Below are 26454 nucleotides of genomic sequence, written 5' to 3' on the forward strand. Positions count from 1 at the left end.
TAGTAAACATGTTTAAAATCCTTTACAACTTTTTTTTTAACTTTTAACAACTATTCCTAACTTATACAAAGTCGGGGGGGGGGGAATCGGCTTACATAGCAATTTTAATCAATGCAATTGTGTCGATATTTTCATTAGCCATTCATTAATATTAAACTATTTGTATCGATTGTTTAGTAAAAAAATTGATTTTTTGCAGGTTAAAACTAACTTTAGAACAGCGATTACAGTGCCTGAAAAATCATGGGTACGTTTCCGTGATATATTCGTCAACTACTGTGAAAAAATGAAGGACGGGTTGGAAAAAGTTAGTGGTCAAGAAACTCCTCCTGGTACTAAGTGAGAACGGCATTACAACTAGACAAATAAATTGACTCTCGGTACAACATCAACAAACATAGACTTCGATCCCTCCAGGCAGATAACACATAATTAAGAAAATATTTGAAGAGTGTTAGGACAAATTTGTGATTATACTTTGCTACTGACAATATTAAAATTTGCTGATCGCCTTGGACCAGTGATAGTATCGATAAAATGTTACAAAAAAATTGTTTTACCTAAGCATGCCGTGGGATTCAGTTTTTAATTCTATTTAATTTCGTTGAATTGCTGTTATGAAGAAAAAATATTGAAAAAAAAAGAAAAAAAATTTACAAAAATTTACAAAAACCAAAAAACAAACGGTGGGGACATCGATTAAGTGTGCCTGTCATAATTGTGAGTATGTTTCGAGTCCCATTCGAACGTAAGAACTCTCTTTTTAAGGGTTTTAATAAATTAAATAAAATCAGTTTTTCAAATTCCAATAGATATTTTTAAACTTAGTAATTTTAATGTTCGGTCGGCATGTTAAAATCTGGAAGTTTAGGAACAGAAATCAAGATACAATTTGAATAAGTACTTTATGTTTGTTTGAATGGTGTGAAATTGAGTTATTTTCTGTTTGTTGTGCCACTTACACTTAGGTGAAGCTGTGTAATTCAGATAGGTAATTGAAATGATCGTAATTTATATTCTTTCAAAATAACATTAAGCAATTAACTTTATATACATATATATATAATATATATAATAATGTTTGGGCACCAACTTCCTTATCGCTCATTCAAATATTTGTATTATATTGTTACTGTTGGCCTTGAAAAGGTTAATTAGAAACATGGGCATTTATAATTGTGTTGGATAGAATTTCAGATCTTTATATAATATATAAATAATATATATAAATATAGTTAGATATATTTATTTAGTGTTGGCTGTTAATGTTATTAATAAATTAATAATTATCGCTTAAAATTGAAAGAGCGATAATGAGGGTGAGGTCCAAACCTCAATGTAGCCGAGGTGATGAATGTGAGGCCCTCACTCTATCGATTTCGCTGTATGTTTATTCCCAGAGTAAAAGTGGGAGAAAATATACATACATAAAAATATATATATATAAAAAAAGTTAAAAAACTCGAACAATGGAATAAAACACATTACAACCATCCAAATTTGCTAAAAGCACATTGTTATTTATGTTTAGAGGTTTATTATTTTTTAATTAATCCTTAATTAAAAAGTTAATATAAATTCTGTTGCACTTTTGTAAATAATATTAAAATTTTAAAGATATATATTTAAAAAAAAAAGATTAGTGATTATAAATTGCTTTATGGGTGGTTGTAATTCGTGGTTTTTTTATTTTTCAAAATGACCTCTTAGGTCTTGCTCGTAGGGGGATAATCAAAGTTGCTGATAAGTGGAACGTTTTTTTTTCTGTTTACAGAGTATTTTGTTTGCTTGTTTGTTTGTTATATATATAAAGTGGTCTTAGACCGAAAGATAAGAGTATTAATTTTGGAACTTCTAAGTGTTAATTGGATGGTTAGGGGTAAATGATCTAGGAAAGGGAATAATTTATATAAAGTTAAGTGTAATACAAGTAATAAAAATAAAAAGAGCAAGGTACTAAGTTACGTTTTAAATTTTTTTTATAATCAATATGACATTTCTAGGTCTTAAACTGGCCAGAGATTGTAAATCTCGTTAGAAATTTCCGTCTGTTCTCATTTCTCCTTTTGTAGATAATGTTTCTAGTCCTTACTTCCAATCATCATTGTTCACAAATTACTGTAATATCTATTACGATGTTTGTTTATATAAAACTTTTAAAGGGCCACCATTTTTTTGTTGTGCGTTTCTTGCAATGATCATGCCATCCTCATATTTTCTTTTGTATTTTTATTATTACTAGTAAGGCGATGAAACTAATTTTATAATATTGTTGACAATTTAAATTATTAATGAAAATTTTTTCGCTTATAAGTTACCAAAATTCTAAGAGATATATTATAAATATAGATTAACATTTGGGGATTTTTAATTGAAAGAAGGAAAAGAAAATGGTTTTGGCTTGGTTGCAAGGTGGCTGGACCACCTCATGCACTTCTTCCGGCCACGAAGTGGTTACGATCTTTAAAAATACCTCAAGGTACAAATTATTATTGTCGAAAGATTTTTCTGAAGTGTATTTGGACATATTGAAAAGATAAAATCAGTCTAGAAAATAGAAGAGAAAATTAAATCTTGAAAGAAGATTGGCAGTAAAGTGAGGTGATCAGGGGAGATATGAACAAAACATTGGTATTTTTGGTATATGAAATTGTTTCAATTGAAGCTCAACATTTATCCCATGGACAACAATATTTTTGTGTATATTTTACCTTGTTTCAAATTTTATTTATTGTAAAAAATCTACGTTTTTTTCTTGTACTAACTGTATTGGTTTTTTTCTTCTTAATCCTATTTCAAAGTTTTTCAATACAATTTAATGATAAGAGATGAGCACTCTTTAATGCATTAACAGTTTTTGATAGTTGTAAATGTGCTTCAGGAAAGAATTGGAGTAAAAATTGAGTAAGAAATCTTTTATTAGCAATTACACTGCCATTATATTTCCTAAAGGCGGAAAGCTATACTCCATATTGTGAGGTGGCTTTAGAGAGAAAAAAATACAAAATATAAAAAAAATTATAACACACAAAATAAAAGGTGGGTTTATGTTTTATTCTAAAAAATAGTGTGTGTTAGGAGTAATGAGATGTTATATACATACAAATCCTTTTTCTTGTTAAAAAAAGCAATGTGTTTTTATTTTATGTAATTTTTGGGGGCCATTTTAATCCCAAGTGACACCCTTTATTTTATTTTTTCCCCAAATAAAATATAGTACTTATATTCTGACTTGTACCATTTGAGAAATGACTCAATGACAAATTTTACCACATTTATAATATTAGAGTAGGTACGAGGCTAATAAATGTGATATTAATTTATATAGAATGATATAAATTGCAGTTATATTCTAATGGCCCCCTCACCTTTTTTTCCTCTTGTCTTTCAATAATTTTCAAATGACACACAAAAAAACATGTTTTGGCTCAATATATATAAAAAAAAAAATCTGGGTAAGCTGTATATTATATACCCCCGCCAGAGTCAGGTCGATACTAAAATTTTGCAGGAGCTGTTTTAACTCTGTCAAAATGAATACATTGTAATTTTATGACTTACATTTCCATTTGGGGGAGAAAAAGGGAGAATTATGAAATTTCATTTAATAAAATTAAATTTCACACAAATTCTTCATAGGCTAGTTAAAACTTATTTTACATAACCCTATTTTTCCGACTAAAACTTTATAAGGTAAGTATTAATTTTTATAATAAATCATATCCTAAATTTTTTTCCCACAATCATATACTATTTTCAACATAAAAAAATAATCCATATATGTATTTAGTAGTCATAGTTGACTGTATTAATTACTTTTTATCTGAGTTCTTGGTTGCAATGAAAAAATATAATTAATAAAAAATAATGTCCTTAATATCTGTTTCATAGGATTAATAAAAAAATCCTGGTACTTTATAAGTAACCTTTTTAGCATGTCGTGTTATTTAATTTGCTATGAGAAATTTTTGTTGTTGAGAAAAGTGGAAAGTCAAACGTGTTTAATCGAATCGACCGAAAATGAGATTTTAACATGGCTGTCCAAGTGTGACGGGCACAATTTGCTCTTATGATTTTACTAAGCATAAATAGGACGGAAGAAACCGAAAAATTCCTTTTTTTTATGTGCAGGGTTAAATGTCAATTGTGCCATGGTGGATTAACTAAAAGAACGTAGTTCAGTGCCACCAAAACGAGGTTTCTATCTTGGCTCTTTCCACTGATAACATTTTTGTGATTTTTGTCTAAAATCGTAATTTCTCAACTTGAGCGATATTAAAATACAAATCTGACCTTTATTTCTCAAATTACAATAAATTTTCCACAAGATAAAATTTCTGTTGAAAAATTCACGCTTCCGAATACACAGTAGCCACTCAAAGAACAACCAATGGCAAAACCCGTTTTTTGAAAATACTCAATTGTGGCTCTTGCAGACTTTTACATCAAAATTTTTGGGGATTTCATCCAAGCTCTGCCTTATTTTATATGCATTCCAAGGACTTTTTAGAGCTTTTCTTAGTGAAATTTCCTTTGCAAGGTTGAAAAATGTGATATCGAACCCAAGGGGAGCAGCAACCCAAGAATCGATGTTTGGACTAGCAGGACTATACTGTATTTTATTTATTTTCCCCTCTCTGAACTGTCTTTATTTTTAATTTCTTCTTAGGAGCTTGATTATGGAATGATATGGATTATTTTGGCTTTTTCTGCCTGTCAGTGTTTTAAAATTGACAATTATAAAGAATCAACAATTTGTTAAAATTTTATTAAATAATATATATTTTGTAAGTAAATTTGGTAATTAACATTACTGTCTTGTTCGACTAATTGTTTATTTTCTCCTGTGTGAACTGTCTTTTATTTTAATTCATCTCATAGGAGCTAAAGCTCAAGAAAGGTGAGGATGAGTATGCAGGTGAAAAATTTTCCCTCGTTCTAGCCGGGTTTGTCTGTCAAGACGTTTTTCTGACACCAACATCCTCACCCTGTGTACGATTCAAAATTGTTTAGAATTTGGTGCAAAAACCCCATGTGCTTGTGGGTGATGAATGCATAGTTTCAGACATTGTGCCACTTTTTTTCAAGAATATTCTAGGACATGCAAATTTTATGTCAAAGTATGAGCTAACATTAAAGAGTTGTGCGATTTTTCCATGTTTACAGGAGACGTTCCTGAAATTCGGTTAGGGATCATTTTGGCCTGCCTATCCTTGCTGGGTTGGTCTGTCAAACACATTTCGCCATATTCAGTGTGTTTGCATTCATTTATTTGTTAACAACCAAATTAAAGACAAGGGTAGTAAATTTTGACTTATTTACTTAAAAAATATTTTGTAATAATTAGAAGCTAACATTTAATATAGGATAAGAAAAATATCAAAATTATCACAGAACACTGAACTTTTCATATAAATACAATATAATAAATTAAATATAAAATAATTTTTTACTCACATTATCCTTAAGATAAACATGCCAAGAGTGAAAATGTGATAAAAGGATCATTCTGTCTAGTTCATCTAAAGAACTGAGGCAAGGTACAATTTTTCCAATAAAGATATTTCTATAATTTTCAGGAAGATTATCTGGATCCAGTGTAAGTAATGCGGCTAAGAATTGCACCTTGAATGGGTAAAGACTAACAAGATCAGCACTGATAGATTCGCACAGTTTAGAAAGTTCCTTGACGAACGTCCTGATGATAAAAAGCGTAGAGAGTTTGTCTTTTGTAACAAAGAGGAACTCGTTCAAGACGGCAGTTAGAATCTGAAATACCGCCGGTGATTTTGAAGACCAAAATAGCCAACGGTTCAATTTAAGCGGTATGATCGTATCGTCAGGCCTGTCTTTATAAAGTTCGACGAAATGAGATTCAAAGAGTGAAGTGTCTTCAGATAAACAATGCTCAATCAATGTTAATGGAAAATTCTCCCAATCTGAAAAACAAAATAATATTAGAAATTCAAATCGTCAAATGATTTCGGAAAAACTTTGCAAGCTTAAGCTGCAAAATCTGTTTTATTTTAACTAGAATAATTGCCAGGTTTTATAAAAGTTTTAAAATTACCTTTATGTTGAAAAACTTTTTGAATAAGTCTATTCTTCTCTTCAACATGGCTCGGAATCAGTCGCACTAATGTGTCTAATGTCAAGCCAAGCTGTTTACTTAATCGAGAAATATTCAAAATGGAATCCGCAAAAGATGTGCATTCTCGAGGGCTACTCTTTAGCGTCTCTTGGAAGCACTCAAACTCTAAGAGGCATGACAGACACTCCTCGGGATGGAGCACCTTTAAGTAGAAACTGGCTGACGTCTCACCGGGTAGACCGGAACAAATTATTTTGAGGATGGTCTGCAACGAAAAATCCGCCTATATTGTCTTAAAATATTTAGAAAATAATCCCTCGTGACAATGGGACGTAAATTTGTTGATTTCAACTGGTAATTATTTAATTTTGTTTTGTCTATCTTTAAAAGGTTATTTTTAATAATTCGCTAAAAATTACAGTAGATTTATAGTCTATGTATAATAATATTAAGCTAGTTTTAAAGTGTATAAGCTTGGGGACCGCGGTAGCCGAGTGGTTAGCATGTGAGACTCTCACGCCGCGGTCGTGGGTTCGATTCCCACCGTCGCCTCTGGCCCTTTTTTCACAATAACCCCCCCCCACCAAATTTGAACACACATATATGAATTGTCACATGGCTAATATGCATAGTTCATAACGCAAAAAACAAAGAAAAAAAAAGTGTATAAGCACAGTGCAAAGGTGCGATCGGCCATAGGCTTAGTTGCGTATAGAGTACTTGATATATCGGCACAGTGAGTGGGGAGACGAGTGCCAATTGGTGTGACAAGCAGACGTGTATGCGTTCCTTTCCTTCTGCCAATTTTTTGACATCTCTCCATTGCATCTTCGAGACAGAGCTGCATTGTATGCCTGTATTGCTCACTTGACGAGCTATTATTGATTTATTATCTGCGGAACTAAGAGTCTATAGAATCTGCCTACTTCGTGGAACATCTCTTCATTATAAAGTTTTCACCATAAAGTTCATTATAAAGTCCAGTTTCATCTTTTCCATTTCCATCCAGCCTGCACCATCTTGGACACTAACGCCCCATAACATTCGGTCAGATTGTTCTTTTTTATTGCTCTATATCTAATTAGGCATATTAATATCTTCTTTTAGTTTGACATTATTAATTTTTTTCAATTAATTAAGGTTTTGGTTGAGATAAAAAAGTTAGTGTCACAAGCAGGATTCGAACCCATGACCTTTGGCCAAATATGCCGCTGCTCTACCACTTGAGCTATCGCGACTTCGATCTACTTGGACACTAACTTCCCATCTCAATTCCACCTTTTCAATTTTACCTCCTTTTTTCCATATTTCAAATGTCGTGTAATCTGTTTGTTTCTCGGCGACAAATGAAATGGCCCCGAAGAGCTTTAGTGAAGTATACTTCATTTTGCTTGTTACATTTTATTAGATTTTGTGGTCCGCTTGACCAAATAAATTCTTTTCAATTAATTAAGGTTTTGGTTGAGATAAAAAAAAAAGAAAATACAAAAAGATGGGCTTGAGATGGAGAGTTATTGTCCGAATGGATTTAAGTCACAATAGCTCTAGAGATAGAGCAGCGGCATATTGAGCCGAAGGTTGTGGGGTCGAATCCCGCTTGTGACACTGACTTTTTTGTTTCAACCAAAACCTGAATTAATTGAAAACAATTTATTTACAGTCAAGTACATGTCTACTTTGGCTTACTAATTAGTCAATGAGTCCAATATTATTTTCACACTTAAATTTATAAAAGCTCGTGACAATTCCTTATATTTTGAGATTAAACAACTACAAGCCTCCCTTATGAATTCTGTCACTCGCTAATATTTTTATTTTTTTTTTATTTTTTATTTTTTTTAAATTTTTTTTATTTATTATTTTTTTTTTTACTGTCTTCCCATTCTTTTCATTTCACGGTCAGCCCTTCTTTGGTGAGAAATGTAGATACTTTTGTATAAAATCAACGGATTTATTAAATATTATAATCTCCTTTATTTGACATACCAATAAAAGCCGGTGTCCCACAAGGGAGCATCCTTGGTTAACTTTCTTACATATCCCATGTTACCATTTGTACGATGCTGCAATTTTGTCTTGTAACCCGAATCCAACCGACCTCCAATGGTCTTCACTTTTCAAACTCTCAATATTTTATTAATTCACTGGCTTTATCTGTATAAATGTATTTACATTATCATCATTATTATTATTATTTGAGAGAGGTGGAGATGGGAAGTTAGTGTCTGAGTGGATTGAAGTCACGATAGCTCAAGTGGTAGAGCAGCGGCGTATCTATCCGAAGATCGTGGGTTCGAATCCCGCTTGTGACACTGGTTTTTTTTTATCTCAACCAACACCTTAATTAATTGAAAAGAATTTATTTGGTCAAGCAGACCACAAAACCTAATAAAATTATTAATTTTATTATCATAAAAGACCTTTATTGCATGAAATATTAGATTTTTTCATGTGAATTTGTATTAACATTTTACCTCATTTTATAAATTTAATCCTGCACTTGTTAGAAAATTCTTATACAGTTTATATTAACTTCAGTAGTTGGTTTATATGAAGACATCATACTGCCTTCCATCAGTGTGAGGGGTGCTATTCGTGGAAAACCGGTAATAATACATTCAAATTGGGAAATCCTAAATTTTGTAGCCCGATTTCACACAACAAGAATTACTTTTCTTTTTGGTATGGTAATAAGTAAGTATGAAGCGGGGTTTGTGCTCCCGACGCACTACAGCCTGGGGCTTACCTTCCTAGTTCCTTAGTTCAGTGCAATAGACTCAATCTTCTCCTTAGAAGTGTCAGGTCATTGACTGTTGCTGCTGCAATTTGATTCCCTAAGTTTTTGCTTTTGTTAGGTTAAGTCTCTAATGAGCTGTTGCTTCGCATTCGAAGATGATATGGGTGGCTGTTTCCTTCTCCTCATTATATAATCTTCAAATGGGATCATCATTGTATATGCCCATGTTATGTAGATGTTTTCTCAGATGCCTGTGCTCTGAGTTTGGCCCTCTTTGACTGCTGCAGTGAGTTTGCCAGTCTTGGTGAGGGTTGTTTTAGCATAGGTTTACTATGTCTAGCACCGCTATTGTTTTTCCACTTCTCCTTTTGTTTTGTTGGATCCATTCTGTGATGGAGGATTCTATATTTGTTTTTATTATCCCAAGTATAAGTTTGGGGCCTAGGTCTTGCAGATCCTCCTCTGGCCAGTCTGTCTGCTTTCTTGTTACCCAAAATTCCCTTGTGCTCTAGCACCCAAGATATCATCAGGTTGTCGTGTTTCCCTAGGTTATGATGATTTTGCATGCATTCATGTTGCAATTTTGCGATTTTTTTTTTTACATGCTAATGCTTTAATATCTGCTTGGCTAGCACATCTTATGAGGATTATTTTGCCAGTGTAACCTCTTTTAAGATTCCAGGGCATAGGCGTTGATGGCATTTATTTCTGTTTGAATGTTTTGGGCTTGTACAGAAATTGCCCGATCTGGTTCCTTCGTTTGTTTTGGAGCCATATCATTGTATTTGATGATCTCTTTTATAGTGAGGACATCCTTCCTTAGCAAGCAATGAAAATGAACGCTTGCTTCGGTTCCATCGTACTGAACTCCCATTGGGAGAAGTTGATTCTACAAGTTGCCAATGAGAAACTGGCCAAGAAAGACACACAGAAGTTTATTATTTGCATCAATGGAACCCCTTGGACTGAGGCTTAACGATCTGTCTGCAACACTATAGCCAGGAGAAGCTTAATTCCTAAACCATTGTGACCTGTATTGTTTTAAAAATAAAAATACATTTTTGTAAAATTTGACATGTTATAATGAAAGTAATTTTTAAATAGTCCTCTGGTGTATATATTTCTTTTGTTTCGAGGCTACGGCTGTAAAAGTGTAAGAAAACAAAAAATAAAAGACGTTTTATTAAATATTAATTCACCTGTTTAAAGAGTTTATTAGTAAGTCAAATAGCCGACTTACTAAGACGGTGTCGAGCTGCTCCGAAGTCCGTTCTTGCACGCAAGCCGCCGCATCCTCACAGATCCTGAGAACGTTCTGCCACGAGTGGAGCTCCATCTCCATACTCAAAGACGGGATCAACAAGTCGCCGATAACACCGCGTCGCGATTCCCGCTTAGTTCCAGAGGGAGGTTCTCCAGTCTCCAGTCTCAGGTCTCAGTTGCCATGTGAAGTTCTCCACTAACACGAGACTGGACGATGGAGGATTTCGACGAGCCTATGAGCCCGGTTTTGATGGACAAAAAATGGGTTTTTAACGAAGGAAAACGAGCCACAACGGCAAACGATGAACAGAAGCATAATTTGCTTTTACAACCGTAAGACAGTTTTTTCTCTCTCCAAATTACCTTTAGTTTTGTTAATTTTCTCCCATTGTTTTGACAAATTGCTGTTCAGGCCCAACTTAAATTTTACACAAGGCAAAAATAAAAATCAATTCCTTATTATAAAGAAAAAAACAACAACTAAAAACATTATATACTGAAAGCAAAAAAAGCAACAAATGTTCAGTTTGTGTATGATACATGACAGACATTTCTGTGACAAAATTAGACAATAAAAATATTCCATAATATTACCATTCTTTATTAAACACAGAATATTTGTTGTTAAACTAATTCATTTTTTTGAAATTGGTACATTTTTCTTTTTATGCTGAACCGGCATTGCGTCTTCTCATCCAGTGAAATGCGTTTCGGTGTCATCTTCAGTGAGGAAGTTTTGGAACTGAGTAGTTCCAATGACCTGCAATTTAAGACGGACCTGTGACACATTGCCGGTTCAGCATGTCATCCGACTTACGGACCAACACCCAGCATCAACCGACATTTATCGTCAATAAGTTAACTTGTTAGGCTTTTAGTTATAACATAAAATTAAAAGTCAATATTTTTAATGATTTATTGGTCAGACATTTGGTTTTGACCAATTTTTCCAAATTTTGTTGTGGATCGTTGAGAGTTATTAAATTATTGTAATTTTGCATTAGCTCCGATATTGGCGGAGTTTAGTAAATCACTTGTTCTACGCACTATTCCTAATATTCTTAAAATCCATTTCATAAAACCCATTTTCCAATCTGGAGATAAATCATATGTTAAAAAACTATAGACCCATATGCATACGATCAGCGATTTCTAAAGTATTTTAAACTCCCATTATAAACAAAGATTATTTGGAGATTGTGAGGTGCGGTCTGGTGTGACGTAGGTTTTATAAAAATATTTTCTTTATCGTGCCAACGTTTCAATCTTTACTGTGATCATCTTCAGGGCTCAAAGTGTTTGTTTTCCGTGTTTCATTCTTGTGAGTCGTGTTGAGAGTGCTCATGTCACCAAACACCACACATTATAAACAAAGTTCAGCCTTTGTTTAAAAGTTTAATAATAAATTCATTTGCTGCTCATCAACAAGTAGATTCTTTGTATATTTCATGTTAAAAAACTAGACCCACATGCACACAATCAGTAATCCTTAGTCTTATAAACTCTCACGACAAACTTCGTGCCCTTGCTTGTAAATTTAATAATAAAATGCTTTGCTGTTCATCAATAAGTAGATTCTATATATGCAGATTTTTCTAAATTTTATGTTTAAAAAAAAATATAGACCCATATGCATTTTTTTTTTGGGTTTACGCTGGCATATTACCCATGAAGTTTTCTTCTATTTTCATTTTACTGTCGAGCGTGATCGGCCGACCAGGGCCAGGTCCCCGTCGCGCGCCCGCACCACTCATTCAGCGCCATCATCTTCTCATCTTCTAAATTTTCATGCTTGAAGATAATCAAAAAGAAACGTTTATCGACTTTAGAAATCCATAGATTGTGTTGAAAGCTGATGTGTTGTTGGTTATTAGGACAGATTCTAAGTTTATTGGTTTTGAAATATTTGGGACTTTGCTCAGATTTTTTAGCAGTTTGTCTCTTTCATTTTCATATTCTGGACATTCAAAAATTATGTTGATTTGAAGGGCAATCGCAAGTGGGACAGTTCGGAGACGATGCCAAACCGATTCTCTTCTTGTAGCTACCCCATAGGCCATGATTTGTCTTCAGTCTAAAAATAGTAGAATAGAAATCCTTTGACATTCCTTCTGGGCTATCGCCTTCCGAAAACCATGGTTTTTTCTTGAGCTCAGGGAACAGTGACCTGTAATAATTGCCAACCTTTGATGCGTTGTATTTTTCTTGCCACAGATTTCTATAAAACTTTTCCAAAAATCTTTAGGAATTTTAATGTCAAGGGTTGGACCTGATGTTGCAGCCTCCTTTGCAAGTGCGTCCACCGTTTCATTTTGTCATAAGCCTGCATGCCCTTTCACCCTACACAATGCCACCCTTTTTCCCATGATTTTTGTCTCAAGCATTTTCTTACAGATTTGGGCAAAAATATAGTTTCTGCATTTATATTCTGGGGTAATGTTATTTATCCTTTCTACAATGCTTCGACAGTCTGTGAGGATACAAAATTTAGAATCACCCAATTTTCGTATGTAACCCATATGCATACAATCAGTAATTCTTAAAGTTTTAGAAACTCTCTCGACAAACTTCAGCCCTTGCTTGTAAATTTAATAATAAAGCCCTTTGCTGTTCATCAACAAGTAGATTCTATATATGTAGATTTTTCTAAATTTTATGGTAAAAAAATATATATAGACCCATATGCACACAATCAGTAATTCTTAGTCTTATGCTCATTGACAGGTAGATTTTATAAATGTAAATTTTTCTAAATTTTATGTTAAAAAAATATAGACCCACATGCATACAATTAGTAATTCTTAAAGTCTTACAAACTCTCATGACAAACTTCAGCCATTGCTTAAAAATTTAGTAATGAAGTCATTTACTGCTCATCGACAAGAGGATTCTATATATGCAGATTTTTCTCAATTTTTCCATCTGGTTGTCCATGATATTCAAATTAACTAACTTTTATTATTTTGTAATTAATCGATCTTTCTTGAAATGTTTTTATTCGGATTTAACCGGTAGAAGTAAAGCTATCAAATTGGTATTCCTAGTCTTTCAAATACTTTTAAATATTTTGTCTCGCTGGAGTTCCTCAGGGTTCACTACTTGGGCCTGTATTGTTTAAACTTTGAATAAATGATATTTCATCTAGTTTCCCCATTGTAATTTTTTTTACTATTTGCCAATCGTCTGAAATTTTTTTATCCATCTTTGAACATTAGTGACACATCAATAAATTTTTCCTCCTCAACATAATTATTTATTTATTAGCAGTAGCCTATTTTATTACAAGAATCACAAAGAACATTTAAAACAGTGAACTATTACACATTGAAATAAGAAAATAAGAAAAATAAAAATAAGAAAATAAGAAAAATAATAACATGCAGGATTTTTACTACATACCAATATTTGAATACAAAAATAATATTTGGGATTTGACTAATAAATAAAAGCAATTGTAAATAAGATTAGTTAATTGTACATTCATATATACACAACAATCAACCAGCAAATACTGTATACACTTACATATATGTACATATTCATACACACATATACACATAGCCCAGAAATACTAATTGACCATTGTTGTACAAGTACCTCTCAAATTCCTCTTCAAACTAGCTTTAGATTATTATTAATATCTATTGTGTAGTATATTGATCAGATCCATTTATGAGAGCAAGAAGTGTAGTTGAGAAAATTGATGGTAGAATGTTGTTTAACTGCGGGTGTGGATAGATGTGAAAATTGAGGTGGCAATTCTTGGGAGTCAGTATTATTATTATTAAGAAGGCTGACTTATTCCAACAAAAAAAAAAAAAAAAAGCAAATTAGTTACTTTTTCACTCAAAGTCTATTACTGTGTTTGATTATAAATTATTTATACATACGCATACAATCAGTAATTCTTAAAGACTTTGATACTTTCACAATAAACTTCAGTCCTTGGTTGAAAATTTAATAATAAAGTCCTTTTCTGCTCATCAACAAGTAGATTCTAAGTATGTTGATTTTGGTCAACTTTTCGATCTGGTTAATAATGAAATACAAATTAACAAACTTTTCTTATTATGGAATTCATGATATTGAAATGTTTTTATTCTGATTTAACGGGCAGAAGTCAAGAAGTCAAATTAATATTCCTAGCCTCCAAAACATTCTGTCTACCCTGGAGTTCCTCAAGGTTCACTACTTGGGCCTATCTTGTTTTCACGCTTTAATTTTTAGTTTCGCATTGAACAGTGACTTCAAGATGTATTCTGTCCTCCAGAGTTCCTCAAGGTTCACTACTTGGACCTATCTTGTTTAATCTTTTTGTAAATGTTATTTCATCTTGTTTTCCACATATTGTTCTCTGTTTACTGATGGGCTAAAAATTCTTTATCCAACGTTGAATATTAATGATACAACACTGAATTATTCCTTAATTTGAAAAATATTAATTATTTCTGTTTATGATTATTTGGGTTTAATGTTGAATGAAGTTACTCTATGGGGGCATCAGTGGCTGCAACGGTTTTGGCTGGACATGGGGCTCATTACTGTAAGGTAAAGGTCCTGGGTTCAAATCCAGTAGCCCTGCATTCGAACCCGACATACCTCGAAATGGGCTTTTTTCCAAAAACACTGGGTTCATATATTTTGTAACTGAAATACCCTCATTAAAAAAAAAGATATTTAATCAATAATCAAGAAAGCTAATGACTTAAGTTTGTTAATTGCATAACTTTATATTTGGTAATTTCTATAACTCATTTTAATTTATACAGCCCAATTCATTCTTGAGGCAAATTAATAATAATAATAATAAAAAAAATGGAGGTTGTGCAGAGACATTTCTTGCTACTTGTTTGGTTCAGGGAGATTGGTTGTTTTGGTAATATTTCTTATGGTTATGTGGACTGAAACTCTGTATACCCATAGACTTAAGTTTGGATATATTTTATGGATTACCTTTCCGCGTACCTCCTTGTAACACCAGACAGCAATTTAGCCAGCAGTTTACTTAAAAAAAACGCCTTAATTTAGTTGTCATGTTTTGAATTTATAATTGAAATTTATGTATTCCACCAGTTGTGAATTATCTTCTTTTCTATTTAATTTTATTCAAAAACAATCTTTTCCCAGTAAATTAACTTTTAAAGCTAAACATCAAAGAAATTTATTCTGTACTTTCTCTAACTTTTGTGTATTTATTATAATTTGGTGACCATTAGGTGCAATATAAAGTTTGGGCTGGCCTGTAAATTTTAACATCATCTGCAAAGGTTTTTATACAGCTAAATTTCAAGTCATTAATAAAAGTGAAGACAGGCAATTTCCACAACTATATAGGAATACAATCAAGCTAAAGTATACATTTTCAAATCAAGTCCTTTAAGTAACACTAACTGGTAATAAATAACCACTGAAAGCCTGGCAATCATCTGTTTAAAGCGGGGTGCAAGTTTGCAAAAATCTCGAGAATTGTTTTTGTCCGGTTACAAATTATTTCATATTTGCTGTGCTATTTTATAGCGTTTTTATATCTATTTATGAAGTGTTGGTTAATAACTTGCTAGATATTAAATATTATTATGTAAATTTTTTGTTTAAATTCCAGGACTGAGGCTCAAAAAGAAACTGGCCTTTTATCAGAAGTGAGTACTTTAAAAAGCCCAGCATTTTTCATATTAAAATTTAAATTTACGAACTGTAATTGTAAACTTTTAGGTATTGGTAATGCAGCGTAAGGCTTTAGATTCCAATCAGAGATATAAACATTCAGAAGTGACCCCAGTTAATAGTTCATCAGCTATTTGTAAAATAAAAAATAAAAATCCCGAATTGAACCCAAGTCCTGACATGAAGGTACGATCCCAATTTTCAGAAGGGAAAACAGTTTTGAGCTTAGATGAACAGACTCCAACAAGTTCTAGAAATTCGTTTTCAAGAAATATATCTTTATTAGACCTTGATGATTCAGTAGAAAAAAATTTCCTATCTAAATGTAGAGATTTAACAAACAATTTTCAATCAGGAAGCCCTCACATTCAGAAATATTCAGTCAAACAACTAGAAAATGATAAACACAGTATTTTCAAACCGAGTAATAAATTTGAGTCTTCTATTTTAAACAATTCAAATGAAGAATATTTTCTCACTTCTTCTGGATATAAACCATCAAGTTCTGTTAAGCTGGACAGCCCTGTTGGTTTTTCACCAACAAAAAGAACCTTAGAAGTAAATGTCTGTACAAAATTTCAAGCCAATGAGAAAACCGAATCAAACACTGAAGATAATACGGTCTCGACCAATGATAAAAGACATTTTCCTGACATGATATTTGAAGAAGATAACCATTTACAAGATAGTAACAGAGAAGATGAAAAAGAAGAAATCATTAATAAGAGTAGAAATTTATTTTTATCAGAAGTGTACGAAAGTCCTGTAAATTCTAGTCAGCTCGTCTACACAAAGAAGGAATCGCCAGAAAAACATAGTGAAAAAAATGACCAATACATGAAAACTTCTGCAGAAGTTGAACAAATTTCAAATCCAGCATTTCTGACTCTTGGAGGTACTGTTGTTAACATGTCGCAGAACTGTACGAAAACAATGTCTGAGGATATAAATGATGAATCAGATTTTATAGACGTCGAAGGAGTCGATTCTAGTGATGAGCCAGATGGCTATCTCAAAGAACGTTTGAAGTTAGTCAAAGAGATCAATGCCGATGAAGATAACTATCCAACCTGTTCCAGCGATTTGAATCCAGTTACCAGAAGGTTTTCTTCTGTTAATGACAAATCATGTCGAAATTCCACTTGTAAGGATAATTTAAAAAATAACAGAGATACCGCTTTGAAAGATCATTTCATTGATTTTAATCTTGCAGCCTTTTCTCAAGCTGATATCTCATTGGAAACTTATTCATCAGAGTCTGGTAAAGTGCTCAATCCTTTGCAGGTATGCAGGAATACATCAAGTATGACAAGTGATGATTTCAGCGGCTCAGATGTGTCCCAAGTTCCATCAGAATTCATCGAAACTGAAATCGTCATGCCAGAGAGTGAAGGGTCTGAAGGGTACTCTAGGTTACCAGATCTCACTCTTATTGCCAGAGACAAAGAAAATGATGAAGGTGAAATTACTATTGTCGAGAGTATGATTTCTGATGATCCAGTCGACTCGTGGTCTTTAAATCTTGAAGATTCGTCTAAAACAGAAATGGGCGCATCATCCACAACTGGTGGGATTTTAAAGAATCAAAACAAAGAAATAAATAATTTTTCACAATTTGCTAAAAACAATATGCAATTTTGTGCAAGAGAGGAAAATTCTGTTCATTTTTCAAAGTGTATAGATAAACAAGACAGATTATCTTCAAAATTTGTAGAACACAGCAATGATATTCAAATTGAATCTTCAGAAGAAAGGTTTACATTTTCCACAGCAGGAGGGAAATCAGTAGAAATCTCAGAGAGTCGTTTAGCTCGAGCAAGAAAACTGTTTGCTGAAGATTTTGATGACGGTAAAGAAATAGACAGTATAAGTACCTTGGAAACGGGCAAATTTAAACAAATTTCAGCAGATAGTTCAGATAAAATGAATCTGTTGTTTTCACATCAAATTCCAGAAGAACAGGTTAGCTTTTCTAATGGGTCAGGGATAAACGTAACAATCTCTCAGAGAAGAGATGAGGCAAGAGATGAGAAGAGAAAAAAGATATATGTGGAAGATAATGGCAAAAACAACCAAATAAGTACTTCTTCTGAAAATAATGAAGTTTTGGAAAAATCATTTAAAATATCTGAGAAAAGTTCTCAAGAAATAGAAGATTTAAATAAAAAGCATTCAACTGTTGACAACAATGGATTATCAACAAGAATTCTGGCCAGTTCAGAAATGGATAAACCTGAAAAACTTCAAATTTACAAAGAAGAAACTCTTGATGCTACTTCAGAAAAAAATGGGCTGATAGGAGAAAATAAAGTGTTTGCGCAAGATTCAGACAAAGAAACAAAAAACATAATTCCTGGAATTTATTTTTCAACAGCATTGGGAAAAGAAGTAAAATCGGAAAGTAGTTTAGTTAAAGCTAAAAATTTGTGTGAACTGGATTTAGAGGAAAACTTCAAATTATTAGCATCAGCAGAAAGTTCAGTGTTTTCAACAGCATCTGGCAAAGAAATAAAATTGTCAGAAAAAAGCTTGGCTAAAGCCAAAAAGTTGTTTGAACAAGATTTAGATGAAAACCTAAAATTATCAATCCCGCCAGAAAGTTCAGTATTTTCAACAGCAACTGGCAAAGAAATAAAATTGTCAGAGAAAAGCTTGGCTAAAGCTAAAAAGTTGTTTGGACAAGATTTAGATGAAAATCTAGAAACTTCCCAGTTATTGACTGCAGGAAGTCCATTATGTTCGCCTCAAAAAGGACCTCTCTGTTCCAAAAAATCTGATGACAATTGCGCAACATCCACTACAGAAATTTTATATTCAGTAGCTTCAACAAAAGAAGGGTATTCATTAAAAGGCAATAACCAAACTCAAGAAACTTCATCCAGTCTTGGATTTTCTACAGCATCTGGAAAACAAATTTTCGTTTCTGAGAAAAGTTTGGTTAAAGCGATGAAATTATTCACTGAAGAGATGAATGATTGTTCAGCTTCTTCTGTAATTAAAGAATTACGTGGTTCAATAAGGAAACCTTTCAGCGGCTTGGAAAATAAATCAACATCAATGGGAACAGCTCATTTAGCAATCAATAACGTCGACAAAACTGGATGTGAAAAAGTTGAACAAAATGTTCAGAAATGCGAAGCAGGTGATAAAACTGTTGAAAACCCTGATGTTGATCTCGAGCCTGGTTTTTTTCATGAATTTTCTAAGCATGTGTTCCCACAAGAATCTTGTTTTTCCACTGGTTCTCATACAAAAAAGTCCTGTGTTTATAACAGTTTCTCTGCTCAGGAGAAAAGCAACAAAATTTCTTATAAAACGGCTGCTGAAAGGAAAGAGTATTTACCATCAGATTCCAAAATAAAAAATACAGAGAATGAAAAAAATGTTGAGTTAGATGCAGATTTGGATAAGGAATTATCTGAATGTAACATTATAAAATCCAACAAAAGAAAATTGATACACGATGAAAATACCCCTATAAGTAACTCTAATTTTAATTATAAAAGATCTCTAGTTAGAAATAATATAGAAAAGTTGCCTTCAAAAATGAACATTGCTAAAAGGTTTGAAATTGGTACACCCGAAAGAACTATCGGAATTGAGAAAAAGGCTAAAATATCTGAAAAGGAGGTGAAATTTTGTGATGACATTCCTGTTGGCCCGTTGAAATATGAGAATAAATTGCCAAGATTGATTAGTACTAACAGCAATGACAATAATTCAACAGTGAAAGTAGAAACAGAAATAGAGCTGTTAGGAGCGAAAAAGTGTCAGTTAACATCATCACAGATGAGTGAAGTGTCCGAATGCACTCTAGCTTTTATGGAACTGGCAGACGAATTTGGGGTCGATAATGCTGGCAATACAACGAATGACACAACTCTTGCCAAAAGGAAATCAACAGAGCAGGAAACTTGGGATAGCAAAATATGTAAAAAGTTAAAGTATGAACATGACAACCACGATTCAGAAATTGAGAAAAGATTCAGGGCTTATTCAGACGCCAAGAAAAGACAGGTTGAAACTATTGAAATGAAAAAGAAGTGTAAGGTGAAACCACAGACAGGCAGCCTCTTTCTTTCAAAGGAAAAACAAGAAAGAAAACAACTGAGTGACGCATTAGGGGAAAATATTGCAAGATTGTATACCAGGGAAGAAGTGAGTATTAATTGAATTAATTAATTTATTGATTCTTATTATTTTTATTATTGGATGTTTTTCAGATTTGTTTAGATTTGAATAAACTTATTACGTTTTCCAACTGTGTTTTACGATATGCTGAGCCTCGTCAAAAAGTAATGTACTGAAGAGGAGGTATAAATGAGAGACTTAACATGCATTATACAGGGTGTTACAGGGTTGTCAATACTGCCATGGTGGATTCTCTAAATAAAACATAGTTCAGTACCACCAGAACGAGGTTTCTACTTTGACTCTTTCCTAAGATATTTTTGTTAATTTATTCTAAAATCAATTTGTTCATATAAAATCATAATTTCTCAACTTTAGCGGCATTAAATACAAATCTGACTTTTATTTCGCTAACTATATTAACTTTTCCACATGATAACAATATTTCTGTTGAAAAATTCGCGCTTTGGAATACACAGTAGCCACTCAAAGAATAACCAATGGTAAAATCTATGGTTTTTTTTTTTAAATACTCAATTGGTGCTCGTGCAATGATCTTTCCATCAAAATTTTTGAGTATTTCACCAAAGTTGTCTCAAATACATTTTATAATATTTCAATGGCATACTCTCTTTTACAGTTTTTAGAACTTTCCTTGGTGAAATCTCCTTGAAGGTTGAAAAACTTGTATCAACCAAGTCGAGCAGCAACCTAAGAAAATCGTACATATATTTTTAATAAAAACATTTAATGGTATGGTAATAAGGATACCAGGAAGCCGGGTTTGTGCTCCCCAGGCACTGCAGCCTTCTGGCTTATTGCACCTTTCTAGGTCCCTAGTTCATTGCAATAGACTCAATCCTTCTTCTCAGAAGTATTAGGTCATTGACAGTCGCAAAACATTTATTAGTTGGTAATTAAAATTAGATACATTCTTCTTGTGGCATGGCCAGTGAGGACCTGATTTGACCCCATTAGATTCTGTAAATATGGGGAACTGTGAAAAGTTCAGTGTACAGCATACCCATCGAAACGAGAGAACAGCTCGTAGAGAAAATTGAAATCACGTGCAATGACATGAGGGAAAGAAGGAAGGGAAATATATTTGATTTTTGTTACCAACTAATAAATGTTTTTATTAAAAGTGTGACATGTATGATATTCTTGGGTCACTGCTCTTCTTGGGTTCGATATGTTTTTTTAACCTTTTAGAGGAGATTTCACCAAGAAAAGTTCTCAAAGAGGTAAGAGTGAGTATGTCCTTGGAATACTTATAAAATAAGGAACTTTGGTGAAATCCCAGAAAATTTTTATGGAAAAGACATTGCATGAGCCACATTTGAGTATGTCATTTGTTATTCTTTGAGCGGCTACTGTGTATTCTGAAGTGCGAATTTTTCAACAGAAATGTTATCTTGTGGAAAATTTATTGTAGTTTGTGAAATGAAGCGTGAAGGTCAGATTCGTATTTCAATACTGCCAAAGTTGAGAAATTACAATTTTATGTGAAAAAATCTGATTTCAGGCTAAAATCACAAAAATATTAATATCCCAGGAAAGGGTCAAGATAGTAACCTTGTTCTGGTGGAACCGAACTACGTTTTATTTATTGAATCCACCATGGCAGTAATGACATTTAACCCTATAATACCCTGTACAATAATAAAAAAAAATCATAAAACAGTTGGAAATGTGTGATAAGTTAATTATTATTATTATTCAATTAATTAAGGTTTTTAGTTGAGATGAAAAAGGGTCACGAGCGGGATTCGAACCCACGATCTTCGGCTAAATACGCCGCTGCTCTACCACTTGAGCTATTATGACCTCAATCCACTCGGAAAAAAAATGAATGACAGATTGAAAAAGGAGGGAAAATTCAAAAGGTGGGGTTGAGATGGGAAGTTAGTGTCCAAGTGGATCGAAGTCACAATAGCTCAAGTGGTAGAGCAGCAGCGTATTTAGCTGAAGATCGTGGGTTCGAATCCCACTCGTCACACTGACTTTTTTATCTCAACTAAAAACCTTAATTAATTGAAAGATATTAATTGGTCAAGCGGACCACGAAAACTAGTGAATTATTTTTTTATATTTTATATATATATATATTTTTTTTTATGAGGGTTCACAACAGCAGAGGTCATATAAACCCTCAGGGTGTCGGTGTTTTTGAAAAAAAGCCCATTTCTAAGTATGTCGGGTTTGAATGAAGGGCCGCTGGATTCGAACCCAGGACCTTTACCATACAGTGAAAAATAAAATAAAATAAATCACTTTTAAAATTTCATATTGTTTGAAATAAATATTTTAAATTTATTATGGGGGCCTGCGATGGCGAGGAGGTTAGGGCATCCGACTTGTATTTGCACGTTAACCGCCCCAGGTTTGAATGTGAATAATGTGGAGAAAATATCGTAAAGTGGTTCTGACCCCTCGCCTATGACACATTGGACATTTAGCCCCATCCTGTATGACAGGAATTACTTTAAATTTCTTGATTTAAAATTTGGTTTAAAATTTAAAAGAGCTTTCACGCTTGAGCTCAAATGGTGGATCATGCTGACAAGTTGAAAGATCTATCAATAATAACACTAACAAAGCTTACTATTCCAGTTACTCACAGTTGGAGTTAACAATGATATTTTGGATTTGACATCACTAAATGCCCACGAATTTCGTTTCAATGTTCAACGGTAAATTTATGATGAAATTTCTTTCTGAGTTTGTGAAAGTTCTTTTTAATTTTGATTTTTTTTCAAGGTTCTGTGAAGGAGAATATGAAATTCAAATGGACGATGGAATTATCTTGGTACCCGATTTGAACAATGAGATGGGCTTAACTGAAATAAAGGACTGTTTCTTAGCCAGCCCTGGTGTCGATCCGTCCCTCGTTCCTGTAAATTGGGTCGAAAACCATTATCGCTGGATTGTCTGGAAGCTGTGCTCTTTTGAGCGCACGTTCCCTAAACAATTTTCTGGCAGGTAGCTAATAAAATTTAAAGAAAAATTGACGCAGATGTTTGATTGGCACTGGTTTAGGTGCTTGAACGTGGAGAACGTCTTGCTCCAATTAAAATACAGATACGACAAGGAAATCGATAAAGCACAGAGGCCTGCTTTAAGGAAAATATTGGAACGAGACGAACAACCTGGAAGGACTTTTATCTGTTGTGTTGCTTCCATCAAAAAGGTATTTTTTTTAACTTAAAACATTATACTGTGCATTAACATATTTTTTCTTTTTTAGACAGATTTTGACAAAGAAGGACATAGATTGGAACTGGAAATCACAGACGGTTGGTATTCAGTTTTTACACTTGTAGATCCTGAAATGGTTGAGCTTGTAAGAAGCAATAAAGTAAAAATTGGTACAAAATTGATTGTCCATGGCGCAGAATTATTAAATTGTGATGACGGGTGTGATCCATTAAATGTAAGGACTAGAAATTTCCTGATTGCAAAGCTTAATTAATTGTAAAATTGTTTTCCAAAGGTGCCGCAAGAAGTAAAATTACAGATCCATACAAACTCAGTTCGAAGGGTGAGATGGTACAGTAAAATGGGATTTTTCAGGAATCCAGGTCCCATCGTTGTCGGCCTGAATTCCATTTTGCCAAACGGCGGATTGATCGGTCTCACGACCGGCGTCGTCGCCAGAGTGTACCCGTTGCTTTTTATGTCCAAAGACACCGAGGGAAAGACAGGTAAGACTTGTTACTTGTTACTTTCCGAAGGCGTGTTTTTATGCGTGATTTTCAGTCTTGAGAAATGACCGAATGCAATCGATCGAAGAGGCGAAACAGAATGAACTGTGTGGGAAAAAAGTCGAAGCCATTTATGAAAACGTCTGGAAAGAGGTTCAAAATTCAAAATAATTATTTTTATATATTCGTAACGGATTTATCGTGCAGGTCGAGGAAAAATACGTGCCGAAAAGTTTAGCAAAAGAGGTTAATTTGAAAAATATAAAAAACATCGATGATCCAAAGTCTCTTTACGCAATTTACAAAATGACCGCTGATGAGGTTTGAACTAATTTGAATTTGTTTCAATTCAAATCACAAATTTAAGTTGAAAATGATTTAATTTTAGTCATTATTCTCTCCCGAACAACTGACAACTGTAACAGCGCATCATGAAGAAGTTACCGCAAAAATAAGAAGTGAAGTGGATGAATCTGTTAAAAAACAGTTGGGCGGAGAACAACAAAATATCAAAAGAATGAAAAAGGTAATTTTTATTTGTTCTTCAATACACATCAACCAAATTATCCAATATTCTTCTTGAAATTCAACCAATGCAATGTGGCATTGGCATTTGAAATGAGAAATTTTTCTTAAATTAACAAAAAACTATTTTTATTTTTAAATTGGAAGGAATTCTTATGATGTTGATGGAAAGGATACTAGGGAGTGTTTTTTTTTTAATTTTTCCAACTACTCCAGCCTTTTGGCTTATTGTACATTTCCTAATCCCTTAGTTCAGTTCATTTGACTCAACCAATTTTTTTTTAAAGAAGCAGTAAGTGATTAACTGTCATTGCCGCAATTATTTTTTGGTCCGAGTCTTCTTGATATCCTAGGGGATGCTTTCTTAGGTCTCTTTTAGCAAGTTAATGGACTTAAATATAAACATTTAAAAAAAAAGTTATACTATAACATAAAAAAATAAAGGGTTAATTTATTCTAGGTAAAAATAGTAGATTACTTCACTGGCTGCCCTTTTTGTCTGACTATATGGCAGCCGACAGAAGAAGTTCTTGCTTTGATCGATGAGTGCAAAACCTTAGATTTATACGGACTTTCTGCATCTGGCGTAAGGTAATTTTTATAGTTTTAAAAATAAAATGAAATCTTTCAAAATATATAACTTTTTTTCAATTTCAGAGATAATATGATACAGCTCTCAACGACTAGGCAGACAAGATTCGTCGAAAATAACTGTTTGCAGAGTGTGTCCAAGTATAAAAGAAAGATAACAAAATTGTCGGAATTCGCAAGCGACAATTTCTCTCCATTATTTGGCGAAGTGGAAGTCATCGGAGTTGTGATTTACGTGACAAAGCCAGACCAAACGCACGGTGTGACTAAAGTGTACTTGTCCGATCTTGAATCTAACTACCTCGCAATCACCTTTTGGTCATCGCTTTCAGTGCGTAATCATTTCGGCGAAAGGTACTCGGGCTTAATTTATTTTATTGTAGAAATTCGGCTGGGAGGAGATTTTAGAAGAAGGTTCACTCGTCGCAGGAAGCAATTTGCAGTGGAGGATCGGCTCCAGGTCATCGACAATACCCTGTGTTTATGCCACGGAAATGTCTCTTTTCTCGCAAAACCCCAAACAGCTTTATTTCAAGCAGGAAATAACTGAATTCAATCTCTTCTCGATTGAGAAGGTAACGCTAAACATATTCTGTTTTTAATTAGATTATAAATTTTTCCTTTTTATAGAGTTTAACTGAATTTGCGGAGGATGAAAAAATGAAATTGTTGAATATTATAAAGCACCCGGAATCCACTCTGCAAAGTCCGTCGACTGTTCATTTGAATCTCTCGAATTTGAAAAGTCCGAGCGCATTGTGTCAGAAACGTGCGAGGTTATCAAATCAGTACGGTGGACAAGTGCTTCCACTTTCGCCAATGGCATTAGCAAACAATCATCCCAATGTGAGAAAAGAATTTATTTCTCCGTTTAGGACAAAAAAATAATCTTTTGTTCTTGTTCATATAAGAAACTTTTGAGTTACCATAAGAAGTTTGTTCTGTATATAACTATTGTAAATAAAATTATTTTTATAACTAATAATAAATTTGTTGCAAGAATAGGCTTTTATTTGTTCAGTTATGTTTAATGTGTATTATTACATTCAATGGTACAAGTCAGTATATTTATTTTGTCTTTCACATAAAAGACTAAAACTTTACTGCTTACATTATTGTTTTTATTACCTTAAAATTTGCAGGGCTTAAAGTTCAAAATCTCAACTAGCTAAAACTGAAATGTCACAATTTGTTCTTTCAAAATTCAAATAAAATTATCTTTTTTTTAAAAATAATTATTTGTGCGAATGTTCCCCGTCAAAAGGCTCTAGGTCGTCGAAGAAGAAACTGTGCGACCTGGCGGGTTCGTTGAGCAATACACCACTATAAAAGTACTCTCCTGTGCCGCTCGATATATGGTTTAACCGACTGTAAGCAGATTCCTGTTTATAATCGCTGTCGTCCTGAGAGATAACGAGAAATAACAAAAAGTTTAAAATGGATTTACAAACAGGGAATTTTTTGTGTCAAACCTTGTAAAGCGGTAAATGAAAACAAACTTGTCTATTCCTTTTACGTTTTTACAAAGGCAAAATTGAAAAAGTTGACAATAATTTTAAAGCTACTCAGACAAAATGATTGTGATATTTTTGAAACACTTTATTCTAGTATAATCTGTTTGAAATAAGTAACAAATGAAATATCTAGAATTTTTATTTAAAAACTACTTTTCATCCTGATATTAAATTGTTTATAACATTTTCAAAAGCTATCTAATATATATTACTTATTATTATAAATAGAAAAAC

The 26454-nt window shown here is 33.1% G+C and overlaps 3 protein-coding genes across 7 annotated transcripts in view; 2 read left to right on the forward strand and 1 right to left on the reverse strand.

Annotated features, from left to right (window-relative positions):
- LOC106662654 (transcriptional activator protein Pur-beta) overlaps nucleotides 1-2760 on the forward strand; it is a 41445-nt gene extending 38685 nt beyond the window's left edge. For all 4 annotated transcript variants that reach the window (XM_014386889.2, XM_014386907.2, XM_014386881.2 and 1 more), the window contains one exon: nucleotides 200-2760. In XM_014386889.2, coding sequence (XP_014242375.1) covers nucleotides 200-343 — 144 coding nt within the window. In that variant the 3' untranslated portion in view covers nucleotides 344-2760. The remainder of the gene's footprint in view (nucleotides 1-199) is intronic.
- A 2052-nt stretch (nucleotides 2761-4812) lies between these two features.
- On the reverse strand, nucleotides 4813-10207 carry LOC106660859. Its single transcript, XM_014383862.2, has 3 exons — nucleotides 10069-10207; nucleotides 6071-6356; nucleotides 4813-5939 (listed from the first exon to the last, which is right to left on the reverse strand). The coding sequence occupies exons 1-3, from the start codon at nucleotides 10168-10170 to the stop codon at nucleotides 5431-5433; spliced, it is 897 nt and encodes a 298-aa protein (XP_014239348.1). The 5' UTR covers nucleotides 10171-10207; the 3' UTR covers nucleotides 4813-5430.
- LOC106660835 (breast cancer type 2 susceptibility protein-like) lies at nucleotides 10057-25928 on the forward strand. Of its 2 annotated transcripts, none has more exons than XM_024228313.1 (15): nucleotides 10057-10424; nucleotides 15694-15730; nucleotides 15804-19913; nucleotides 22500-22579; nucleotides 22647-22868; nucleotides 22926-23076; nucleotides 23134-23319; nucleotides 23380-23590; nucleotides 23646-23743; nucleotides 23798-23911; nucleotides 23979-24116; nucleotides 24576-24706; nucleotides 24773-25037; nucleotides 25090-25281; nucleotides 25337-25928. In XM_024228313.1, exons 1-15 carry the CDS (start codon nucleotides 10306-10308, stop codon nucleotides 25592-25594), a joined length of 6312 nt encoding a protein of 2103 aa, XP_024084081.1. In that variant the 5' UTR covers nucleotides 10057-10305; the 3' UTR covers nucleotides 25595-25928. The 2 variants fall into 2 exon arrangements, with proteins under 2 accessions (XP_024084081.1, XP_024084082.1); XM_024228314.1 differs by having other exon boundaries at nucleotides 10261-10424; nucleotides 15819-19913.
- The last annotated feature ends 526 nt before the right edge of the window (nucleotides 25929-26454 follow it).

Source organism: Cimex lectularius, unplaced genomic scaffold (genome assembly GCF_000648675.2).
Source record: "Cimex lectularius strain Harlan isolate CLEC.00 unplaced genomic scaffold, Clec_2.1 scaffold1, whole genome shotgun sequence".
NCBI classification, from domain to species: domain Eukaryota; kingdom Metazoa; phylum Arthropoda; class Insecta; order Hemiptera; family Cimicidae; genus Cimex; species Cimex lectularius.